Source organism: Micromys minutus (genome assembly GCF_963924665.1).
Source record: "Micromys minutus genome assembly, chromosome: 2".
Taxonomy (NCBI): domain Eukaryota; kingdom Metazoa; phylum Chordata; class Mammalia; order Rodentia; family Muridae; genus Micromys; species Micromys minutus.
Genome location: NC_137971.1, coordinates 47,418,619 through 47,439,788, shown reverse-complemented (window position 1 = coordinate 47,439,788; position 21,170 = coordinate 47,418,619). Strand labels below are relative to the sequence as shown.

The 21,170-nt window shown below is 42.6% G+C and overlaps 1 protein-coding gene across 1 annotated transcript; it reads left to right on the top strand.

Annotated features, from left to right (window-relative positions):
- Positions 1-4,103: 4,103 nt before the first annotated feature.
- Positions 4,104-18,345, top strand: CBLIF (cobalamin binding intrinsic factor; the record flags this gene model as incomplete). Its single annotated transcript, XM_080912740.1, has 9 exons — positions 4,104-4,182; positions 4,861-5,037; positions 6,020-6,133; positions 6,495-6,635; positions 8,101-8,282; positions 12,527-12,704; positions 13,756-13,957; positions 15,496-15,614; positions 18,284-18,345. The coding sequence occupies 9 exons, from the start codon at positions 4,104-4,106 to the stop codon at positions 18,343-18,345; spliced, it is 1,254 nt and encodes a 417-aa protein (XP_080768866.1).
- Between the last annotated feature and the right edge of the window lie 2,825 nt (positions 18,346-21,170).

Genomic DNA, 21,170 nt, shown 5'->3' with positions numbered 1-21,170 from the left:
CACTTATACCAGAGGCCCTGCCTCATAGAGACTGAACCCTACAGCCACATACTATCTTATAATACTGACCCTCCATTCTCAACACTCAACTCTGCCCTGACTTTTATTGTCCAAGGTAATTAGATGGCCTCAGGGCTAGATGACAATGAGATCTAGCCTCTTGGGGCCATAGTGAAATCCTAGCCACCCATGCTGCTGCTGAGGGCACCTTGACTGAGCAGCGTAATAGATCTCTGGTGGCTCTGGTGTGGGTGAGCCACTCTGAAGGCATGAGAGCAGGAGCACTGACCCTGCCCTTTGCTGGTTGCATCATTGTGTGAGCTAGCCTGGGAAGTCCTGGAGGGTTCGCCCTGGTGGTGCAGTTGGTGGAGAGCTGGCAAGCTAAGTAACTCAGCTACCATCCAGGCCCAGACCCAGGGCTTTGAGTTGGTAACCTCAACATCTACCTCATCTATGAACTGATGGAGTGTGTGAAAGGGCTGGTCCTGCAGATCCAAAGCTCCATTACACAGGGCAACAACAGGATATTCAAGAGGAGTCCCAGTGTGGATCCAGTATGGATGGTGTAACAGATGCCAGAGGCTTTGAACAAAGCCCATGACTCACTGCAATGAACATTTACAATAAGATGTGTGGACAAAGGCTATACTGTGGGATGCACTGTGACACACCACAGTATTAACGAGGATGTGTTTATGCTTTGCTTTGTTTTTGTTTATTTTTATTTTCTTTTGGGGGGAAGGTTGTAAGGACAGAGGGTGGATATGTAGGGATGGGAAAATTCTGGAGTATTGTTGACTGAAAGACCTTTCCCTCGGATAGAAATTAAGGTTAATGAAGTGCCTTGCTTTAGCATTTTGCTAAACTTGCCATGGTCAGCACCCTCCTGGCCACAGTTGTCTTTTGAGAAACTCCTAATGCTTGGGATTCTTACAAAGCCCACATGGGCTCTAAACAAAGAAAGCTTAGAAATCTGCTTCCTTCAGAGAAGCAAAAAGCACCACAAACAGGCCAAACAGCCATATGGAGTCTGTCAAGAAGGCACTCTGGCACAAAATGGTAGGTGTAGAAAAACAAACAGCAAATAAATGTGCCAGTGATGAATTAACCAAGGTCTGTCAGAATGTATTAGTTAAGAGATGTGTGGCTTGTGAGCTTTCTGCTGTAGGAAATGTTTTCTAACACAACAGCTGTGTCCTAGCCAGACTTGCAGCAATCCTTGATGCCCTTGACAAGCGACAGAAGAGTGTTTATAAAGCTGGCACATGGCAAAGCTTCAGATCATCTCAGGATGCTTACATAAGGTCTGCGTGCCAATGTCGGCATCATACTGGGTTCCTAGTTATACATTAGATCCTTAATGCTGAAATTGATTACTGAGAATTTGTGAGCTTCAAACAGATTTGTTATTTTATAGTTCTTGAAGTCAGACATCCTCAATAGTTCTGATTGGGCTGAAATCAAAATGTTCAACACCTGGACAGTTTGCATTCCAAGATTCACAGTGCCTTCTATCCTCAAGGCTGGCTGTTCTGCCACTCTAGCTTCCATTGTCATAGTCATGTCTCCTCCGGCTCAGATTCCCTGCCCCCCCCCTCGCTTGCAAAGACCTTATGACTACACTGGACTCGCCAGGCGATCAGCTCACTGGTAACCTGACCTCTACTGTAACCTTAATGCATCTTTGCCATAAAACATACTTAGCACAGTCACAGGTTCCATGGTTTAGGCCACAGACATATGGAAGTAATTCGAAACATCACATGTTATAGGAGCTTCCTTCACATGGTATAGGAGCTCCCTCCACTACTGACACTAAACCATAGCTCTGGTCCTATCTCCTTCAACCTATGATGTATTAGGTATGTGGATTGCTACATAAGTCGTTACTCTGAAACTCACCTCATAAGTTCTTTTTTATTAGCCCATTTATTATCCCACAAGTTCTTGTGAATTATAAATACCAGCAGAACTTAACCAGTCCTGTGCCTTAGGATCTGTCACAAAGCTACAATCAACATGTCAGCTAGGGCTGCTTTCATTTCAAAGTTCAAGTAGGAAAGGATCTGCTTTCAAGTTCACTCGTGTGGATGGTGAGAGTATCCCCCCAATCTCTGGGTGCTAGTTGACACCCCCTCTCACTTGCCTACCATGTGGGCTTTCTCCCTCAAGTAGCACACAACTGGGCAGATGGATTCCTTAGAGAAATCAGCAAGGAGACACACAGAAAGAACTCAAGCAAGAAGAAAGTCACACCTTTATAACCTCATTCCATTACCCTCCCTGCATGCATTCCCAACAGCTGAAACCAGACCATAAAACACCCACCAGGACATGGAACCATAGATGCAGCAGAAGGTGGGCATGGGGCCAAGGTAGATGCTATCCAGTGTATCCCTACAGGTAACCCATGCTCTCGACTCACAAAACATCAACATTCCCTGAAAACATTAAAAGGACTTAGAGCCTGTGCCTTGTATATATGTTCATTAACTTTATATTCAAGCCACAAGTGCTGGGGATACATCCATGGAAAAAAATAGACAAAACTTCATCTCCTTGGAGTAGGTATTCTAGCAGACAAAATGGAGTAGCCAACAACAGACAGTATGCCAGAGAGTGATGAGACACAGCAGGTGTGGCTGTATAAGGGCAAGGCTGTCATGTATGGAGTTGACTGAAAGGCTCAAATCGTCCCTTTCTGTAGATACGAGAGAGCAGTGAGGAGCCGTGGGGACATTGGGAAGAGTATCATTGGCAAGAAGGGACATTAAATACAAAGGTAACAAGGAGCACAGCACAAGGGCTGTGCCATGTCTGGAACAGAATAGGCAAGAGAAGTGGCTAGCAGTCTGACTACGAAGCAAGCCAGCACACTGTGGAGCCTCATGGGTGATCGACAGGCCAGCTTCAGTCAGCACTGGAGCCACATGATGATCTCTCTGGAAGGGCAGTGACTTAGAACTTAGGAATGAATCAGCCCCTTGGAGCCTCGGGACACTAGTTCCAGTTCTGAGAGTAGGGGAGCTCACCTTGCTTCACGATGTGACTAAAACAGCCTGCTTCATATGGTTCACTGAGCCTGCATCTTCTAATTACCCTACAAACAGTACTGTAGTTAGAAAGATAGCACAGAGTTAAGAGCACTTATTCCAAAATCATTGGGACCAGAGTTCAAATCTCTGCATGTACATAACGAGATGTGACCTCACAAACGTTCCTAAGGGAGGAGAGAAGAATCACTGGAGTCTTCTGCCTTCCAGCCTAGCAGACAACACAAACCCAAGGTTGAGGAAGAAACTCCTGTCTCCAAGGGAAAAGATGGGAAGTGAGAGAATGACACTTGACACCTTCTCCTTTCTCCCAGTCTGTCTACACACACACACACACACACACACACACATATGTATGTATGTGCAAGTGTGTGTATGCACTCATACATATCTGCATACATTAATTAAAAATAAAACATGTTTTATGTGAAAGTTATAGGTAGCAAAGTCTACTTTTATCCCTGGGTAGAGAAAGCAAAATTAAACAAAACAATTTCCAGAAAATTAAACTCCATCCCTTGTCTTAAAACCAATGAACATCAGGGTGTCCTGACTGGAATTCAGGTCCAGGTTGACTGAATTGCATATAGTCAGCATATTTACTTGGAGGTGTATCTCCACCAGAGAGCCTAAAAAGGGTGCCCTGCATGTCGAAATGAGTTTATCCATACTGAACACCTAAACCTTAAAGAAATCATTGCAGATCAGCATCAGGAGGTGACTGGCATAGAAGTCCTGTCTATAATCACACATTAGTCAAATTTCCTACCTGTAAGAATTTTTAAGAGATACTCATTGTCTTTGCTGCAGTACCCAACCTTCAGGTTCTTTTATCATTCACCTTTACATAACATGAAAGCCCTAGACAGTAAGTAAACTCAGATAGGCAAATGGGAATGAGTTGTATCAAGATAGAAGGGGTCAGCATAGGTAGCTAGGAGTGGCTGGCTCTAGAGCAGACTGTTATAAGAATAAGTGCACACCAGAGAAGGTAGAGGAACACTTCACTAGCAAATACTGGTGTTCATGGAAAGGGAGATGTGGAGAGGCATGGCTTGGCTTACCCTGTACCTCCTAAGTGTTCTCTGGGCTGTGGCAGAAACCAGCACCAAAGCCCAAAGCTCTTGCTGTGAGTATAGTGACTATTCTGATGGGAAAGGAGCTGTCCCCTGCAGAGGCAGAGGTTTCAGGTCCAGTTTTGCTGACAAGAAAGAGGTGGAAGAGCAATCACTATAGTGTGCCAAAGAGGTGGGCCTCAGTCAGGGCAGAGGCATGTTCCATGGACTGTCATCCATGGAAGTGAACATCTATGACCTCACAGCACAATTCTCTGGGGGTCTGGTCAGGGCATTTTTTATTGAAAGAGACTGGATTATGCAGGTCTGTTGGTTGCTAGGACAAAGTTGATACTTGGTGGTAACTGAGAGCACATAGGAGGTTTGGATAGTTGCTGAGAGTAAATTATGTCACATAGAGGGAAGAATAGAGGGAAATAAATGTAGAAGAAATCAGTGGCTTCTGGGAAGTGGTTAGAAATCATGTTAATTACCTCTGAGCTGTACTGCTCAAAGTTGGCACAGGAAAATTCACTTTAAAAATAGAGGTCACTGAAGGTGTAAGAACTGATGGATGCACCTCTAAAAAAAATACTGATACTTTCTGTATTCCTCCTCCATTGCTTGACCCCCAAAGCTATCAGGCCTTCTGCTAAAAGGCATGAGACCTGTGTTCCTGGGAGAGAGTCTGAAGGCTCAGGGGAAAGAGGTCTGAGTGGTGATTTTGTGCTAAGTGGTTTTCCTCTTCTCAGCTCTCCCCCCAGATCAGCAACCCTGGATCAATGGCCTACAGTTGCTCATGGAGAATTCGGTGACAGAGTCAGCTATCCCAAACCCCAGCATCCTGATTGCCATGAACCTGGCTGGCACCTACAACCTGGAGGCCCAGAAGCTCCTGACTTACCAGCTCATGGCCAGTGACAGTGAAGGTTAGACACTGGAGCCCCTCCCTGCAGTTTGAATCTTCCACACATAGGCTACCCCCAGACCCTGGATCTGTGTCATCGCCCACCCCAGTACTGCCTCTTAGGACACTGCATTCACTTTTCCCTAGACCGCAGCAGAACATCTGTAACTAGACACATGAGACAGCAGCATCAGGAAAGGAGGCAGGGATACCCAAGGAACACCAGATTTGGGGAAAGTGGGGCCTTCTGGTGCTAGACCTGCTGCTTACGAATAAGTCACCAGATGCCACTTACTCACCTTGCCCTCTAAGGACAAAATCAATAATTGGCAGCATCAACAAAGACTTACTTCACAGGAATTGCCTGAAGGTTCAAAGTGCATAACCAAGTTTACTTTCTGCCTGTAAGCTTCCATGGACTTGTACGTTCTCATCTCTTTTCTAAAACGACCAGAGATTCTTCTTTGGTATATACTAACTGTATGAAATAACGAGTTTCATTATGCAGTCATTAAGTCACACAGACAACTCTAGACTCAATGTCTCCTTGGGGGTTTGTTTCTGTATTTCCTTCTTTGGAAAGGGGAGATTTTAAAGTGATGTGGATGCACTGCTGCAAAGTCCGGGTCCCAGATGTGAGGCTGGGGCATGCTGTGTGTGCTGATGCTCACCTGTAACCACAGTGCTCAGCAGGAGGGTCTCTGCATTTGGATCAGCCAGATCCACAAAGTGAGATGTTATCCCTAACAAATCATGGGCTAGGTACACGAGGGAAGTGGCTATGCAGATTTCCCAGTCTGAGCTCGATCCCCAGGATCCACATGACAACAGAGGGAATAACTGACTCCACAAAGAGGACTTTGGACCGTCACTTATGTTCTGTGCCTTTTGTGCATGTGCACATATGCACCCACACATACATGCAGACACATGCGAGTGAGCCTGCTCACACGCACAATGATGATAATGATAACGCCCTCGTCATTCTGTTCTCCCTTCTTCAGGCCTGACTAACGGGCAGCTTGCCCTCACTGTTATGGCTCTCACCTCCTCCTGCCGAGACCCTGGAAGTAAAGTATCTACTCTACAAAAGAAAATGGAGAACTGGCCACCTTCAAGTAAGATCTTGGGGGGAGGAAGGGAAGAGTGGAGGGTCCTATCTGAGAATTTCCAATCTGAAAGGAAAGTTATGGATGTGGGAAATGTAAAAAGTCAGGGAGGAGGCAGGAGGCCACCTCTGTTCTGACAGCACCCCCACCCCCATGAGTTTCACTTCTCAGCCAATATGAAGCCATCTGGGAAGCCACCATCTACCCAGCCCTTCTCTTCAAATGGCAGTTGACACTTACTCTGAAAAACAGTGTCATCCTGTGACAATATGTTTTCTAATGATTTCTATTTAAAAGTTTTGGCCCATGTTAGTCAAAAAGTCTCCAGTGTGTTAAGTGTCAATCTAATGATGGTTCTGTTTCTTCTGAGTTCCGGATGCTGAATTCGCATCCTTCTTTGGGCCTGCTCTGGCGGTCCTTGCACTGTGCCAGCAGAACTCAGAGGCAGCCTTACCCATCGCGGTGCGCTTCGCTAAGACCCTGATGATGGACTCCTCTCCCTTCAATGTGGGTAAGCTGTTGCCATCAGACACTGACCGGGCTGGGAGTATCGTGGTCACAGTGGATGAGAGGTGGGGATGGAGGAGGAAATAAAGAAGAGGAAATGGAACAGAGAGCCACGCAGGTGGCCGAGGATAAAAACATGGAACAAATGCTTGTTGGACATGTGATTTAAGGACAGATCTCCACTGGGACAATAAACACATTACACACCTCATAAGTTATTTTCAAATAAAATGGAGATGCCTTGCCTCAATCCTACCTTTCACTCCTTGTTACTAATTCTCCCACACTCTGTTCCAAGATGTTTCTTCTTTTGCCATCCAAATACCCTTTCTATCACCAGCTATTTTCACTCACACTGGGCTGCCTGGGAATGACATCCCTTTCCTACCTGATTTTCTTTCCTCTGCTTGACCTTTCTATGTGCACCGATCCCTCCTCAGTTGACCTTTCTCTCTCTTTTATTTTTTTGAAATTTAAAGAAAAAAATTTATCAAAGGTCTGAAAAACAACACCTACAAATTAACTTTTCCATAAAACTGTAGCTACATGATGCATTGTGTCTATCTTGTTAAAACGTGCATTAGACACAAATACAAAAACCATGGAAACAAGCCACCATTCTTTAACAATTGATCTGTCCTCAGTGGGGCCCTGGCACAGAGCCCTCTGCCACCCTCTAAGCAATAATATCATGTCAGACTTTCGCTTGCTCCACAAGCCTCAGTAGTAAGCTTTTTCCTTTTACTATCAGACAGCAGGTAGACACAGTTTGGTCCTTCCCAGGGGATCAAGAACAGACTGGTATCCATTTTTCTCTGGAAAGTCACACGTGGTTGGGACATCTCTGTCAGTTCAGGAGGTATGGTAGACTTCTTTGTCTTCAGGTATCAATTACACTGTCAATTTTAATGGCGCTCTGAGAATCCAGATGAGGTGAGAAGGCCAGGGGGAAAGCTGCCACTTGCTAGTGTTTTGTTTTGTTTTGTTTTGTTTTTCTTGTTCCAGTCTTGTCAGTTCTGCTCATTTGGTGCACATGTTTATCACATGCAAATAAGAAAAAGCCCCTGTATTGGGTACTATGGGGGATACAGACTCTCCACTGCCCAAGCACTTACCGAACATTGACAGAGCAAAACAGGCATAAATCACAGCTGCTAGAGACCTGGGCTGCTGTGCTGGAAAGACCAACATGGCTTCCCTGAGTAGCTGACAGCTCGACCTTCCAGAACTGCTGACACTAAGAAGAGAGAAGTGAGACTGTGTACAAGTGTTTTTAAGGCTGCTGCTTACTGGCTATGTGGCCTTGGGCTGTTACTTCCCTGCTCTGAGCTCCCATTTCCTTTTGTCTTAAATGAAGATAGGTCCTGTTCCACAGGTCATGCCGAGAGCTACAGGAGGTCCTATGACTAGATTACAATAACACTGGCTATGGTGGTGACTGGTGGAAATCTGTCTCCCTTCTACCACAGACACAGGAGCAGTGGCAACCTTGGCCCTGACCTGCATGTACAACAGAATTCCTGTGGGCTCTCAGGAAAGCTACAGAGACCTGTTTGGTCAGGCACTGAAGACTATTGTGGATAATATCAGCTTGAGGATCGAAGCTGATGGCATCATTGGAAACATCTACAGCACTGGCCTTGCCATGCAGGTAACTACATCCTATGCTCTAACCTAGGCCACACTAATAACCTTGGACTGTAAGGCCAAGGGACTATGTGTCTACTAACTAGGAAAGTCTAACATGACTGGGGTCAATTCTGGAACTACCTTGCATCAGTTTCTCCACTAAGAAAATGCAGGTCTTTGCTAGCTCATAGGTAAAATGTGAAGACAAACATGAAAGAATTCATTTTTCCTTTCTAGAAAAAAAAATGAAACAAATAAATCAAGATTTTTTTGAGGGTCCACTATCAGTGATGACCAGTTGACTAGTAACAGACATGATGAAATGTTTGGTATACACACTGATATTAAAGCAAGTCTTCCCAAAACATTGATGGAATTTTCTGCTTCAAACTTAACAGGAAAGTCTTCTTTCTTTCCTGTTATCTTTACCTTCAAAAAAGTTGGTTTGTATTTAAAATGGTTAATGTGTGTAATATAAAGTTGACTCAGATACACACAATTAGATAAACAATTAAAAAGATCTAGTAAATCGGAGAGCCAAGCCTGTATCTCAGCTGAGTCTGCAGGCCACTCTGTCCCTCACTTATCCCCAGACTTGTGAAAAATGCTTATTTTTCTCTTTTTAAAAAGTATACTTTGAACTAAAATATAACTGTATCCCTTTCCTGCCTTTGTGTGACATGCCAGTTTTTTTCTTACTCACTTTCCATCCTGTTCACTGTGACCCCCCACCTCTCCCAGTGACCCCCACAACTATCCTTCTTCTAATCCCCCTCTCCTTCATCTCTGAGCAGTTAGAGCCCCCTTTCCGGATCCCCCCACCCTGGCACTTCAAGTCTCTATGAGGCTAGCTGCATCTTCTCCCACTGAGGCCAGACAAAGCAGCCCAGCTAGAAGAACATATCCCACATACAGGCAACAGCTTTAGGACAGCCCCTGCTCCAGTTGTTCAGGACTCACATGAAGACCAAGCTTACATCTGCTACATATGTTGGAGGGAGGGTGCTGTATAGGTCCAGTCCGTATATGCTCTTTGGTTGGTGATTCAGTCTCTGAAATCCCCAAGAGTCCAGGTTAGTTGACTCTCTTGGTCTTCCTGATGTGTTCCTATCCCCTTCTGGGACCACAAGGGGGTAAGGGTTGCTTCTTGACAGCCCCAAATGTGTCACCATCCTCCAGCACCTGCTGATTGGGGCAGTAATCCTCCATGGAAAATATATGCATCTATGATGATGAGAGAGATTGTCACCTAGAATCATAAATTATAACATCACAGGTGGTCAAATACTCTAGCAATACTGAGATGTTGATGCTCTAAAGTTTCTAAATGTGTTAGGAGATTAAGAGAAAACTGCATCATAAATTCCAAACCTCAGAAACTCCCAGAAAGGGAAAGGGCTGGAGGCCTAATTTTATGTAGCTCTACTATTATGTAGCTACAATTAGAGGGAAATCATCTCTGGAGAGAAGAAAAAAGACTGCTGTTAGTACTCTCCACACACTAAAAATTAGAGAAGAGTCCACAGAACATGTGTAATAGTCAATTCCAAGCATAAGAATGAAGACAGATCACCAATCGAAAATAATATGTGCTTAAGAGCAAAGCCCGCTTCTTGTTATGGTCACCACAATTTTATCATGAATCAAAACCATTTTCCATGGCCAAACCATAAAACAGAATCCCCAAAACTCAGGTCTAGAAATGTTTGTGGAAAGCAGGCACCCTGAAGGAATGAGCTTAAGATTGGGTTTGTCATGGTGGAATCCTCGCTTAACTTTGTTTAAGGTTTCTGCCTGGTTTAGTGCCAGATGCAGAACCACTTGCTTTGCCGATTTTGTTTATTAATTCTATCTTGGATTTCATTGCTTTCTGTGTACTCCAGTAGATTATACCTGAGAACACAAGCTTTCCCATCAAAGGGTAAGACCTTATTCATATCCAGCTACCACTCCCCATGTAGATTTCTTGTCACTTATAAGACACATAACTTCTCCCTACTTGACTGTCTACCCATGCACCTGGAGTTTACCCAGAAAGACTGTAAAGTTAGACCAACAGGTGTCTAATCTATAACCGTTATCTAATCTGAAAAGTGCTGTTGAGATCAAAGGATTCTAGACCCATTACAACAGGGTTTGAATATCAAGGCTTCCCCCATCTAGAACAAATGTTGACTTTCCTTGAGTTTCATTTTCCCCATAAGAGCAAGGCTGTAGCTAAGTCGAATAACATGTAATACACAAACCATCACAAGTACAGTATCATGTCCACTCACTGTTCATGGATCTAAGCACAACAGGAGTGCTATAATCCTTCCCAGCCTTTGCTCACCCACCCTCTTCCTGAACGCAGTCCTTGTATGACCAGAGACACTCGTAAGCCTTCCTAAAGGCAATTCTACCCTGAAACTTCATGCCCTTCCACCACCATCTACTGCACCCAGGTTTCCTCTCGTAGACACTGACCTCGACAAGAGTCTGGTAAAATTCTTCATACAGAGTTAGCAACTACTTCTGACAGCTTAATGTTCTACCATGTTGGAGTTAAGGTTTTATTCTCAAGAAAAAAAAAAAAAAAAAAAAAAAAAAAAAAAAATATATATATATATATATATATATATATATATATATATATACAGTAGAAGCTGCTCCTGCTGAGGAATATCTAGCTAGTACTCTTAGACTAACCTGCCTTGTAAAGTGCCCTCTATAGAGAAGTGCAGTCAGCATTTGCTGAAGTTAACAGGGTAACTGTACCTGTCACAAATGTCCAAGTGCCCACTCTGTTCTACCTAGCTGAGACAACCTTCTCTTTCTCCTCCTTCTCCCATGTTCACTTCCCAGCTTCATGCAAGCTTGTCATTGGCCAATGAAGCTCACTACCACACTTGGTGGCTCTAGTTATTATGACTGTTAAAGGAAGGGAGGCTGCAATGATAGTTGCCACATCATGACTTGCAAAAGGCTTTCCCAAACTGGCTCACTGGATTGTCAAAGGATGCCCCCTCCAAAGACAAGCAGAATTTATACTTTCTAATTTAGCCCTAAGAAACAGAAATCTTTGCAAGGGTAAGTAAACTGCTTGGTATAGTAATCTAGACTTGTTTTGAAAGTACCAGAAGCCCAATTTTAAAATGACAATTTAATATTTTACATGCCTGGAGATGTTCAAGACTAGATGAAGTGGTTTCAAGAATAAAGGGAATAAAAAGACCAAATGATGGCATCAGGAACCACTCTTAGTCGGTCTCTCATCCTTGCTTTCACTCATTCTCTCCTGCTGTGAGGAATTTAGCATAGGTAATGACAGCTCAGCTCGGTGTTTACTCATACAGTCCCAACTGAAATACACAGCAGGAAAAATGTTTTTCCTTTCAGTACTGGTGTATCAGGGAAGAACCGATTGGTGCATGAATCCACCAGTCACTATTCCCAAGGAAACCAGTGCAGCCCAGGCCATGACTTCATCCTGAGGCCTGGGCTGTAGAGCTATGACTGACAGTCCTGACATAGACACAGGCTTTAGGAGGAGCTGACCAAAAGCTGTGCATGACAACACAAATCAAAAGCAATGTACTGCATGAGCCAAGTTGCCCTAAACTACAGCTCCTTCTGAGGCTTGCGTTGTTACCCTCGTTCTATAGCGAGAAACTGCTCATGAGTGCAGCAGCCCTGACAGTATTCCCTGACTCTCATCAGTGACCAGATAACTGTTAGTGGCTATTTTGTTGTTGTTGTTTTGTTGTTTTATTTTATGTGTATAAGGTGTTTTGCCTACATTTATGTCTATGCATCACATGCATGCCTAATACCTGAGGAGGCCATAAGAGCGCAAGGCCATAAGAGGAAGATGGAGCCCCTGAAAATAGAGTTACAGATGGCCGTGAGCTGACATGTGGGTTCTGTGTATTAGGCCAAGGTCCCCAGGACAAGCAACAGTGATCTAACCACTGATCCACCTCTCCAGCCTTTCACTGTTAATTCTTTAAATAAGCATTTGTTTGTCACTGTTATCTAGGAAACTGTTCCCACAGCCTCATTCATACTAGGCCAATGCCTTTGCCGCTGTGATGCCCCCCCTCCTTCTATGACTTTTATGGGACAGATGCTATGAAAAACAAATGCAATTCCAAACCTTGTGCTGCTTCAGTTTGGATTCTGGAATATCATAAAGATTAGCAACCAAGTTCACCCCTCATAAGAGCCTACTCCCCACTATACCTAATCTTCCCTCTCTTTCTCTCTCCTTGCTCATGCCCACCCTAGGCTCTCTCTGTGACACCTGAACAACCTATTAAGGAATGGGATTGTGAGAAGACTATGCATGCAGTACTCAACAAGATTAAGCAAGGAAAATTCCAGAACCCCATGTCCATTGCCCAAATTCTCCCTTCCTTAATAGGCAAGACTTACCTAGATGTGCCCCAAATAACGTGTGGTCCTGGTAAGTACTTTTCACTGCCCTCCCTTTCTTATGTCACAAATTTGCGACTTACAGTACAATATAGCATGCGGCTTGATGTTAAGCAGCATATAAGAATGTTTTGTAAATTTATCCAACAGGGCTAGAGCTACAACTGATCTCCGATCCTAATAGTCTCTACTAGCACACAACCATAGTGTCTAACATTAAGAATTCATCTCCTTACACTAAACACCTACTTTAAGGAGGTAGAAGTCCCATGGTCACCACAGGAAGCTTCACACATTCCTTGAATGTACTGCCAAGATCACTATGTCATCTCTACTCTATACAAAGTCATAAAACAGACATACAAACTACAGTCTTTACAGTAATAAAATCAGTATTAAATAGAAATCAATGCCATCTACTCTGTAAAAGCAAAAAGAAAGGGGGAGGAGACTAATTACCAACTGTTGATTTTATTTGGGCTTAAAAGGCACAGATGAAATTCATCCAAGCCTTTAAGATCTAATAATTACAGCCTGACATTTACAGAACTGCAGCAGGATAGGCTGGAAACTTGACATGGCACTTTATAGCATCTTTGTATCCAATCTAATACAATACTAAAATATTTAAAAATTCAGATTGCCCATGTGGAGTCTTCCTAAAACTTTTGTCACTCCGGGGGGGGGGGGGAACCTCTGAAATCAATTCCTTCGATTCTTTTTTCTTGTCAAATACTTCCTCCTGAATTCGCCAGCTTCATATGACAGGAAGAAATGATAGGAGCTTCATGAACTCCAATGCTGAATCTACAGAAGCCAAAGTCAAGCAAACCCACTGTCGTCATAGGAAGCATTGCTACCTTGGCTTCACTGCCTAGGCTGCTTCCCAGTGACACCACAAGTTTAACATGGAGTCTCTACCAGGACTCTAGAGTAGTTGTCCAAAAGTTCTGTTAAATAATTTAAAGGTTCCTATTTTTCTTGAAATCTTTCCTGGAATATATTGTCAATAGCAATAACTTTTGCATCCATAACTCAAATCCCAAAACCTTTGATAAACTTAGCCTTTTTGCTCTCCACAGGTCATGAGGTGCCACCAACTTTAATTTACAATCCTACCACGGCCCCCACTTCAGTATCTAACATCACAGTCATATACACCATAAACAACCAGCTGAGGGGGGTTGATCTGCTTTTCAATGTGACCATCGAGGTTAGTGTGAAAAGTGGATCTGTGCTACTTGCTGTCCTAGAAGAAGCACAACGCAAAAACTCCACATTCAAGTGAGTGCTGCAAGCAGTGTTGCCTTCCCCAAGCCTGACTCAAATTCCTGTATTCCCCTCCCCATCCTCTCTCTTAAGGTACATAACGGGTAACTGGTAGAGTGCATGGGTTTGTCTGCCTTTGGACTTTACATTCTACCCACTATTCTGTCTGGAAGAGTAGAGTATGGAAGTGGATCATAGAGGAGAGAACTACATGTCGGGAAATGCCAACTGTTTAAAAAAAAGAGGAAGCAAGAGTGGAACATAAGGAAGTCACAGTTTAGGAGGAATCAAAGGATCATGCACATGCATGAGAAAAAAGAGGACACTTGACACCCAAACCATCTGGATATACTTTACAAGTTAAACATTTAATATTGCCCAATTTTTCTTCTATCTGTAAATATAATAATGACACATGACACATGGTAGAAACTTAGAAAAAAACAAAGAACCAACTGCCTCCAAAACCACAATATAATCAATTATTTAATAATCTCATAGAATTTTTTCTACAAATAATACAAACAGCTATGACTCATCAGATTCATGGGCCGGCATACTTTTCTCTAACATTTCTCTAACATCCTTATTTTCTACAATTTATTTTATTTTTAGTGATGTGGAGAGCAGGTATGCACATGTGAGTGTGGGTACCTATGGAGGCCAAAGGCAGCAAATCCCATGATTGTTTGGCTTAGGTACTCTAAGAATTTGGACATCTCTAGAGATTAACAGAGTGCACCCCATACGCTCCTCATATACACTGTCCTCTATGATAGCTTCTCCTTTTACTGCCACGCAATATACAAGAAAACCTTCAACTTCAACTGTGCCATGGAGATATGTGTGATGTAACGAGTAGAAATGTTCAATTGTACATATATGGAGGTACGCATTCTCCTGGAGTCCTCAACATACCAAGCAGAAATAAACCCGGGGAATGTGGCAAATGCACACTATGCAAGATAAAGTGTTTGTTCCAAATAACATATCCATAAAACATGAATACCTAAATATGGAAATGCCTATCAACCCACTCAACTAAAAACATTAACTAAAACCATTCAAATGCTGTCCATTGAAATTCCACTTTTTTTTAAACACTCCAGATTTTATTCCCCTCCCAGTCTACCCTCTCTGACTTTTCCATATCCCAAACCTTCTCCCCACCCCCACTGTCTCCACAAAGATGTCCCCACACCACCCACCCCACCAGACCACTAAACTCCCTGAGGCCTCCAGTCTCTTAAGGGTTAGGTGCATCTTCTCTGACTGAGTCCAGACCAAGCAGTCCTCTGCTGTATATATGCTGGGGGCCTCATATCAGCTGGTGTACGCTGCCTGGTTGGTGATCCAGTTTCTGAGAGATCTTAGGGTCCAGGTTAATTGATATTGCTGGTCCTTGAGTGGCATGATTCCATGCTCACTAGTCATTTATATTTTCTCTTCTGAACATTATTTTCATCTGTTCTTTAAAGCATTTGAACACCTGTACCCCCACCTTGCCTCCTCTTTTCTGGCTTCAATCAAGGTTGCTCACATTTTATTCTTAGATTTGAAACCACAATGACATCCTGGGGCCCTATTGTCTCTTCTATCAACAATATTGCTGAAAATGTTAATCACAAGACATACTGGGAGTTCCTTAGTGGCGAAACGCCTTTGGATGAAGGTAATGTTTTTTTCATTAAAAGCAAAGGAATGTCTTTTTCTTCCAGTTGGAGGGCTATATTTATTAAATCTTTAATTAATGTGTTTGGCTAGTATGATAATATACATGCTTATAATAAGGGTATGTATAGGAATTGAGTATCATAAATAATCATTACATAAATACTCTGAAATTATTAGTGACTCTTTTTACAGGAAGGGAACTAAATTCTAAAGCTGTGAAGTAGATTATACATTGGTGGTTAACTTCAGGGAGCCAACAGTGCATCAGTGCAGCATTAAGGAAAGAAATAAAAGTACTTCTCACCTACCCCCCGGGGACCATTTCACAAAGAGGGAGTTCAGATTTGAATTCTCTACTCCATCAAACCTGTGTCTTCCATCCTCTGTCTTTCTGTTGCATAAATTAATCTGTGCCTTCTATAAAAATCTGTCGATCTGTCTGGCCCTGGGATGACTGTGTACCTGTTGTGTCTGTTATATGGCTGTATGCCCCTCACAAAGGCTTTGCTGTGTCTTTACTGAGCAGCACAGAGAACATCATATGAGGGAGGAATAGGATATTTTACAGAAATATTTAATACCTATAAATACCAGTGTTTATCAACCAATTTTCATAAACAGATGTTTTCAAACTTTATAGTAGATTTCAGGGCGTTGCTTTCATCTTATGTATGTGTTGTCAGCAAATGATACAAAAGCATCTGGTCCTGGGTCTTGAAGAGTACATAGCACGAACCTAAGATTACACCTATGCACTATCTCAAGGCAAGTATGTTGATTCTTACACTTAAAGGCAGGTTAAGCAAACAGGCTGAGTACACAATAGGATAGCTATCTTAAGTAGTAAGTAACCTCCAGGTGTATTATTAACCCTGCAGTGAGGTCCAGCAAAAGTACCAGTCCTTGAGAATGTAAGAGATATTTCAAAATATTGCAACACAAGATGTCAAAGGCACCTGTTTGGAAAAAAAAATGAGCCTAGAATTTGACAGAACAGAAAACAAATCCAGGTTTCCAAAGCTCCAAGTGAGCTTTTTAACTAGCTTCATCAAAACTTCAGCCCTTGCCTCCTGTGTAATCTCTGATAAAGGAATGTTTATAACTATGTATTTACAGAATAAACATTGCAAGAATAAAATTCAGACTCCAGCAATTAATATTTCTGAAAGGTTTTGCATAAGCATTGAAACTTCTTCCCACTTAAAGAGCACTGGGCATGGTTTTCTCTAAGGAAAATCCTAACAGAGTCACAGGAGGCAAAGGCTGTATCTTGAAGGCTCCATTCTCCAATTTTACCATGGTAGAAACAGTTTCCTTGCCATCTACCATATAATTAGGAAAAGCTGGCCAGCCGAAATTCATGGGCTGCAGCAATGGGCTTTGTAAAAAGCCTCCTCTCATAATCACAGTCTTACAGTGCACAACTAAGGAATCAGTCTCTGCAGCTATAAAATGGAAATATCGGTCCATGGGGGTTACTGTAAGATTTTTTTTAAATGTTGTTCACTGCAGTCTTTTCGCAGAGTGTGTGTTCAAAATGCTTGCTGTGATTGTTATTTCTCCCACCACCTTGATCTCCAGAAATGACTCTGAAATTTTAAAGGAGCTTATTCCTCATGTCTGCAAATAACTTCCTTTCTCTGGGAGCAAGGACAGTAAAAGTAAAGATATTCAATTCAAAACCATTGGGTATGAAACCCGTTTCTTGTTGCCTGAACTACCTAAAAGATAAAAGAAATCAACATCATATCTCTTTCTTATCCTGAAAGTTTCTCAGTCTATTGCCCTCCCTATTTCTTACAAAAAAATCTTCCAAAAGTAAGTGATATTCTTCCTTAAAGATTTTATTTTGAACCATTTATCAAATGGCTCCTATGTGCCAGATACTGTTTCTAATACTAAAGATACCATTTCAGAAACAAAATTAATAAAACTTTTTACATGAGAGAAGAAAGGGGTTATCCCCTCCCAAAAAAATACTCCATAGAACGGTAACCTAAAAGCTGAAAATCCATAGATATCTGTACGTCAATTTATAAAACAAATACAAGAGAAATATAGTACCTCTACCCAAAAAGATGGGGGTGGAGAGAAAAGAGGAGAGAAGAAGGACAGGGACAGGAACAGGGAGAGGGAGAGAGCAGCCACCCTAGGGACTGGAGAGATGGCTCCACAATTAAAGGCTCTTGCAAAGGACCCAGCACCTGCTTCAAGTGCCTCACAACAGCCTGTAGTCTCAGTTCCTTCTTTTGTCCTCCATGAGCACCTTCACATGTGGTGCATTTGCCAGACACACACACACACACACACACACACACACAATAATAATAAATATTTTTAAAAGAAAGAAATCCCTAAACAGGTCTAACAAGAGCTGGTAAAGATATCTGGCACCTGAGTTTGATTCCTGGTACCCACATGATGAAAAGTGAGAATCGACTCTCACAAGTTGTCCTCTGAGCTTCACATGCAAGCATCCACACACATACACACAGATAACTAACAATAATGAAAATATTTTAAAAGAAATCTTTAAACATTCAAAAATCACATTTCTGCCCACTTCTCTCTGTGGTGGTCTCACCCCTCTATCAAGAGTAATGGGCTGATGTTTGACATGGAAAGTTTATGTGCGCCGTGAACACTTGTCCCTCTACCTTGTTCCAGGGGTCGCTTACTATATTCCCTCCAACTACGAGCACATCACAGCCAACTTCACCCAATACTGAGAAGGAGAATCTTCTGTTGCATATGACCAAAGGATAGTTTGGGTTTTTTTTTTTTTTTTTTCATGTCATTTTAAATATGTGCCAAGAAAAGTAGATATTAGCGATGCTACTGTATTCTGGAGCCACTGTGGAGAACAAAGGATGCAGGTTGCTGGGTGGTCACCATGGTGACTGATGAAATAAAATTCTGGCTTCTCGAAACAGACTGTCAGTCATCATTTACACCAATCACAAGGGAGAAGTAGAGCCTGGGTAATGTTTGGGGAGACCAATGCAGTCTTCTGGACTAAACGACATAGTTACTTACATAGATGAACTATTAAAACTCCTTCTTGGGTTTCTTACACTAAGTGTTCCTTTACAACGCACCTGACAGACATATATACAGATACATTAGTATTAAATGAACAAAATCATTTCGTATATAATTCCAGAATGTTTTTTAGCTCAGTAGATGATGTCATAACTTCTAGTTTTTCTGGGTAAATTCATGTTTTAAATTGTTTGGTGGTTGTGGAGGAGGCCAGAGAGATGGCTTGGTTGGCAGGTAAGAGCACTTGGCTACCCTTCAATTCCCAGCAGCCATATGGCAGCTCACAACTGTATAGAGAGAATCTCTTATAAGCATCACCTGTCAATAAAAAGGCCACTGGCCAAGGAGCGAAGGCGAGAAATAGGAGGTGGGACACTGACAGGAAGAGAGGGGATTCTGGGAGTGTAAAGATTTAAGAGAATGAGCAGATAGACAGGAGGAGAGTGACATAAACCAGAAGGTAGATGAGCTCAGGGCGGTGCTGAGGGAGACACTGAGCAAACACAAAGGCAGAAGCAGGCCGGGATTGAAAAAGAGGTAACTAACTACATGGTAGACACAGAATAGTTTCAATGGGTTAAATAAATTAACAGCTAGTTTGGGAATGAGCCAAGGCTTATGGCCTAGACATTTAATAATAAAAAAATTAGTCTCGGGGTTGTCATTCCAGGAGCTGGGGCCAAAAAAATAAAAATGAATTTTAAAAACATTCTTGCATGGCTGTTTGTTCCTCCAATCCAGGCAATCCAACACCACCCTCTTCTGGCCACTCCATACACATGGTACACAGACATGCATGCACATACAAAAAGACACACAAAACACCCATACACATAAAATAAAAATCAAAAATTAAAAATGTTCTTAAAGATCAAGAGGTTGGTTGGTGGATTAAGTGCATATGTACAATCATGAAGAACTGAGTCTGGTTCCCCGGCACCCACATAAAGTCTGGTTCCACAACACCAGCATGGGGAAACAGACAGGCAAGGGCTGGAGGCTTACTCGCCAGGTGGTCTAACTGAACACCAGGATCCTGTCTCAGTTAAAACTGTCCTGATCCGTTAAAACTGATCCAGGCAGTCTAATTGAACAACAGGATCCTGTCTCAAAGCCTAAGATGGAACACACTCTAGGAGACACCTGGTGTTGGTCTCTGGCCTCTGCATGTGCAAACATGAACAAGCACATCCAAAACTGTACACCCACCTAAACCAAACATACACAAAAATAAAGCAACAGTCTTCAAACAGTGTGAGGTGAAGTCTGGACTGGGATCCAAAAGACTGAGCTACCATTCTGATCACGCTTGTAATAAAAACAGTGGTTCACCTGGGCAAGTATCTGACTAAAATGCCTCATTGGAAAAATGAGGATCCTGGTCTATCCTTAGTTAAGAAAGGGTTAAAAATTGTCATCTTAGCAGGCATGGTGGTACCCACCTGTAATCCCAACACATGGGAGGGTGCAAAATCCAAAGTTTGAGCCAGACTGGGATATACACTGAGAAAGAGGAGAAGAACCCTTTAAGATATGTAAGTTGTTTATAATAATATAACCATAGCAAAAATATACTAGCTGAAGTACCCCCAGGGGGGTGAGTTCAAATGCAACTGCGCCAGCAGGTTACAAACACAAGTTCAAGCTCCCGATTACATCATTCATAGCACTCAAGAATGCTCTCGGCTGGGGTGTCTGATTATACAGGCATACTGTGCCCTCTAATGGCCACAGATGGTAAGACCTAAACTTTGAAGGAGTCGTCAGTCACAATATTTTTGTAATTCTGGGGGGAAGACAGAAAGGAAGATGTTTTCCCCAAGTAAGAAGTGTAAGTGACTTAGGTTAAGTACAATACCCTCTTAGGAAACTGGGACCAAATATATGAAACTTTCTGCCCCTTCCAGTGGAGACACAGAAAAGCCAAGTCTGCAGAGTGGAAAAGATGATTTCAATCTATAAAACTAGGCAGTAGTTAGGAAACCTAACACAGAACAAAAGGTTTTATAATGAGCATTCTTTATAAAGTAGTAGACATAGTACTGGGCTTTTTATGGGGTGTTCGCAGATATTTTACTCTTCTTGGTCCTCACCTGCCCGATCTCCTGCTGGTGCCCTTCCAGTCCCCTCTTCTCCTCCTGCCTGCATGTCACATGAACTCCGTTACCCTTTCTCCTCTTTCCGCCTTCCCCAACTCTCTCACTCTCTTAAGACTTCTCCCACTGATCCCCTTTCTAGTTTCAACACACACACACAAATTAAAATTGAGAGTCTGCCTATGAGACATAACAAGCAGTTTTGAATTGATAAAAAGGAAATGTGAACAAGTCCATATAAAAAACAAGCAAACCACAAACATTGAAATCAAAAGCTAGATATCACTCATCAATGAAGTAATGAGAACTGACAGATCACCACTGCGTGACTTAAAATTCACTAGACTGGAAGGTGTTATCAGACATCAGCTTCAGTCTGTTTCACCCAGCTTTACCCAGAAAGTTCTGGGCTGATA